At 32.6% G+C, this 3,821-nt stretch overlaps 1 protein-coding gene across 1 annotated transcript; it reads right to left on the bottom strand.

Moving 5' to 3' along the window:
* Positions 1 to 533: 533 nt before the first annotated feature.
* Positions 534 to 1,817, bottom strand: LOC105129761 (probable carboxylesterase 2). The gene has a single exon (XM_011031969.1). It carries the CDS (start codon positions 1,713 to 1,715, stop codon positions 741 to 743), a length of 975 nt encoding a protein of 324 aa, XP_011030271.1. The 5' UTR covers positions 1,716 to 1,817; the 3' UTR covers positions 534 to 740.
* Positions 1,818 to 3,821: the final 2,004 nt, after the last annotated feature.

Below are 3,821 nucleotides of genomic sequence, written 5' to 3'. Positions count from 1 at the left end.
CATTATAAAGAATCCTAATTAGCCTAAGAATCCTGACAATTTCAGTAGCAGTGGGGAAGGATAAAGAGAGCAAGAGATGGCTGAAACAGGGTTCGAAAAAAAATCTTTCTTTCTCCTCCGCTTTTGTCAATTTTCTAGCAAACATGAACTACACTCCTACACTTGGTTCAAAATGGGTATACACCATCTCTAGCATGTGGGGTCCAAAATTGAGTACCAACAAATAGAAAAACAACTACTTAAATAATAGAATAACAATTAATAATAGAAAAAAATATCTCACTTACTCTCTTACAAATACCTTATAATTTTATGGGATAATTTTTTCTCTATAACTCCTTTTTTTTTCTCATTTATTTCTCTCTAGTGTGTTATATATAAGGTAAGGATGCGTAGACATCCTTGTCTTTGTCTTGCAAAAAAACAAGAGAATAAATTGATATCAGAAGTAGCACCGAATTGATACCCATAACTTAGATAGCACCAATTAGTGCCAGTAGAAAGCACCAATTCGTGCCAGCTAGCTTCACATGTTATATATTAATAGTACTTGATTACCGAATAAAATGAATTTATTACAACGTGAAACACGCTCAGAGCAAACTAATTAATAATCAACAGAAACAACAACAACATGACTTTCGCTGAATACAAATTAAGTAGGAGACGATATCACAAATTAATAAGATCATATCAAGAGCAATAGCAGGAAATCCTCCCTCTATCGAAACTGAGGCGCATCAATAAGTCTTGTAGAAAGCAGCCAGTCTTTGTGTCAACTGTTTAGATTTCTCATGTTCCAGGTCAGAACAATGGAATCCATGGTGCTCTCCTTGTGTCTCAAATATCTCAACCACACCCTTCCACCCACTTCGGCTCAATGCCTCGTAATAAAGCCAGCCTCTATCTTTCATCAAATCATGCTCGGCCACGCAAACCAGCACCCTCTGACACCCCAGGCCCCCCAGGCTTGGTGCACCTTCTGCCACTGGATTAACCCGTGGATCGTCGTTATCCGGGTTAGATGGACAAATAAATGGCCAAACTCGATCCACGTAGTCTCGATTAATTATAGACTTGTCATCTGGATAATCCGCCTCCGATCCAACAGGCACCGACCCCCAAAAATAAGGGTGTACCAAAGCAATCCCAAGAAGCCCAATACTAAGCCCCGTCTCAGGATTCCCAGCAGTCATAGCCAAATTGTGAGCAATATTAGCACCAGAACTATCACCTCCCAGAAAAACTTGTTGAAAATCGGCATGGTTATTTAACCAAGGCTCAGGTCCATCTCCACTGGAATGGGAAGCAACCCATTTGAGTGCAGCCATTGAGTCTTCGTATGCAGCTGGGATAGGGTGCTCCGGAGCTTTCCTATAGTCAACAGAAACAGCAACAACATTGGCTTCAGAGACAAGGATGGTTACGAATTTATGGAACGGAGTAATGAATGGCGTGTTGATAACAAAGGCTCCTCCGTGGAAATAAACAAGGACGGCAAGTTTTTCTTTCGGATCTGTGATTTTAGGTAGGAATAGGCGAGCAGTGATGTTGGATTGTGGGACGACTACAGTATCTTTCGATGAAACTCCTGTAATGGGATCGGTTGAAGGTGGGATAAACACTGTGGGTATTAATCTCTCCACATGGCCATCCTTGTGAACATGGAGAGTCATTGGTAGCTCAAAGACTACTTCTTGTTTGCTGGACTCCATGGAATTTGGAGAGAGATTGAGAGGGAAGCTATGGTTGTTCTCTGTACTTCCTCTTGTCTTCTCTATTCAGTTTCAACCTGCTCCGTCAACAAAAGATGGAACTTTATGGTTGTTCTTTTCTCATGCATGTCCTTTTTTTCTTTTTCTTTTTTATCTTGCTTTGATTTTATTTTAATCCCTGCTGATCAACTTGCTATTTTTGTGTCAAACTTTCATGACACGGATCCAGAATTTGATGGGTTAACCTGGTGTGACCAGTTAACCAGAAAATTTTTTCTTTTTAATTAATTTTTTTATTTAGTTTAGTTTATTAATGTTAAATTTCTTTTTATTTAATTATCAGATTTTTATGACACGTATTCTAGGCTTGATGGGTTAACTTAATTTGACGGGTTAACCCAGTTAATTATGGGTAAACCCGTTAATTTTTTTTATTTAGTTATCAAATTTTCATGACATGGATCTCAGGCTTGACAAGTTAGCCCAATTAATTATGAGTAACTTGTCAATTTTTTTATTTATTTATTTATCAAACTTTCACGATGTGAATTCAAGGTTTTACGGGTTTACCTGCTTTGAAAGGTTAACCCAATTCATTCTGATTTTTGTTTTTTTTTCATTAGTTTTTTTATTAAAAACTTATGAATTATTACAATACTTCCTGCATGGCTTTTTTCTTCTTTCTTTTTTTATGAATTTTTTCTTTTTTTTTTTTCAAAATAGTTTTTTCTTTAAAACACTGTGGATTGTTACAATGTTTCCCCGTATTGTTTTTGTTTTGCTACAGTGTTTCCCCACATATTTTTATAAAAAATTATCTTTGTTAATTTTTTTTTTTTAATATTAAGCTGGTTGAGAATTCAGCTTTAACTTTCTCCATATGTTTTTTTCTATTTTTTTCATTTTTTTATTGCTTTTTTTCCTCCAAAATTGTCTCTTTTTTTTTAGAATTTTTTTTGTTGATTTATATTGAGCTGGTTGAGAATTATAATTACAAGTAATTATAAATAAGGTTAAATTATGTAGAGAAGTACTGTAGCTTTCATCACAAAACATTGTGAATGACTATAGTGTTTCCAACATGGTTTTTTTTATTTTATTTTTATTTTTTTTGTTAATTTTTTTCTAAAATTATCTCTGTTGATTTTTTTTAATTATTGAGCTGAATGAAAATTTAGCTTTGTAATTTGTTTCTTTAAAATAGGTGGATTACTAGAGTGTTCCCCCCACATGATTTTTTTATAATTTTTTTCAAAATTATCTTTATTGATTTTATTATTTTTATTATTGAGTTGGTTGAGAATTACAATTGTAGATTTTCTCATGAAACACTATAGATTGCTGTAGTGTTTCCTGCATGTTTTTTTCCCTTTCAGTTTTTTTTTTCAAAATTTTCTTTATGCATTTAATTTTTTAATTTTTTTCTAGACTTTTTTTTTAAAACATTGTGAATTACAATAATTTTCTACATATAATTTTATTTTTATTTTTTTCACAAATTGACAACACACAAGCATGCCACAAGCTCATGGCATTGCGCTGACATGACATCTAGAAAAAAAAACGAATGAAGAAAAAAAAAAGAACTTTACAACTAGACCCACATATAAGATTATTGAGTCTGGTATTGCAATCAAACCTTCTTAAAATTTGATCATGCAAGTTTAATGTTATTATTGATATTATAAATATTATTCTTAGATTAGATATTGCAGTCAAATCTAAAACTCTTAGATATAGTTTTTGCAAAAAGACATAATATTTTTAGATTTTAGTTTTTTAATATTTTTTATACAAAAAAAATTAACCCACAACATCACATGTATCGTATAACTAGTAAATAACTATTATATGGTTGTTGAGAATTATTCTCGTACTCATGAGTGGGATTGACGGTCTGAAAAATAATTATTTTTATAATTTTTTTTAATAATATTTATAAAAACAATTAAAATTTTGTACCTTTTAATTTTTTTTTCCAGCTCTGCCACTGGAAGCCATGATTGTCTTGTAGTGGGTCCTTTAAATATTTAAAAGTCCAAAATATTTATTTTCAAATATATTTTGGACCCAGCTCAAAGGATACCTGAACAGAAGCGCCCTGAG

Source organism: Populus euphratica, unplaced genomic scaffold (assembly GCF_000495115.2).
Source record: "Populus euphratica unplaced genomic scaffold, PopEup_1.0 scaffold2.1, whole genome shotgun sequence".
In the NCBI taxonomy this organism is placed as follows: domain Eukaryota; kingdom Viridiplantae; phylum Streptophyta; class Magnoliopsida; order Malpighiales; family Salicaceae; genus Populus; species Populus euphratica.
The sequence above is the reverse complement of the archived record's forward strand: the minus strand, read 5'-3'. Positions and strand labels throughout refer to the sequence as shown.

Bases quoted from the DNA above. Each gene is read 5' to 3' on its own strand.
- LOC105129761 (XM_011031969.1), bottom strand. From the start codon at position 1,715: ATGGAGTCCAGCAAACAAGAAGTAGTCTTTGAGCTACCAATGACTCTC.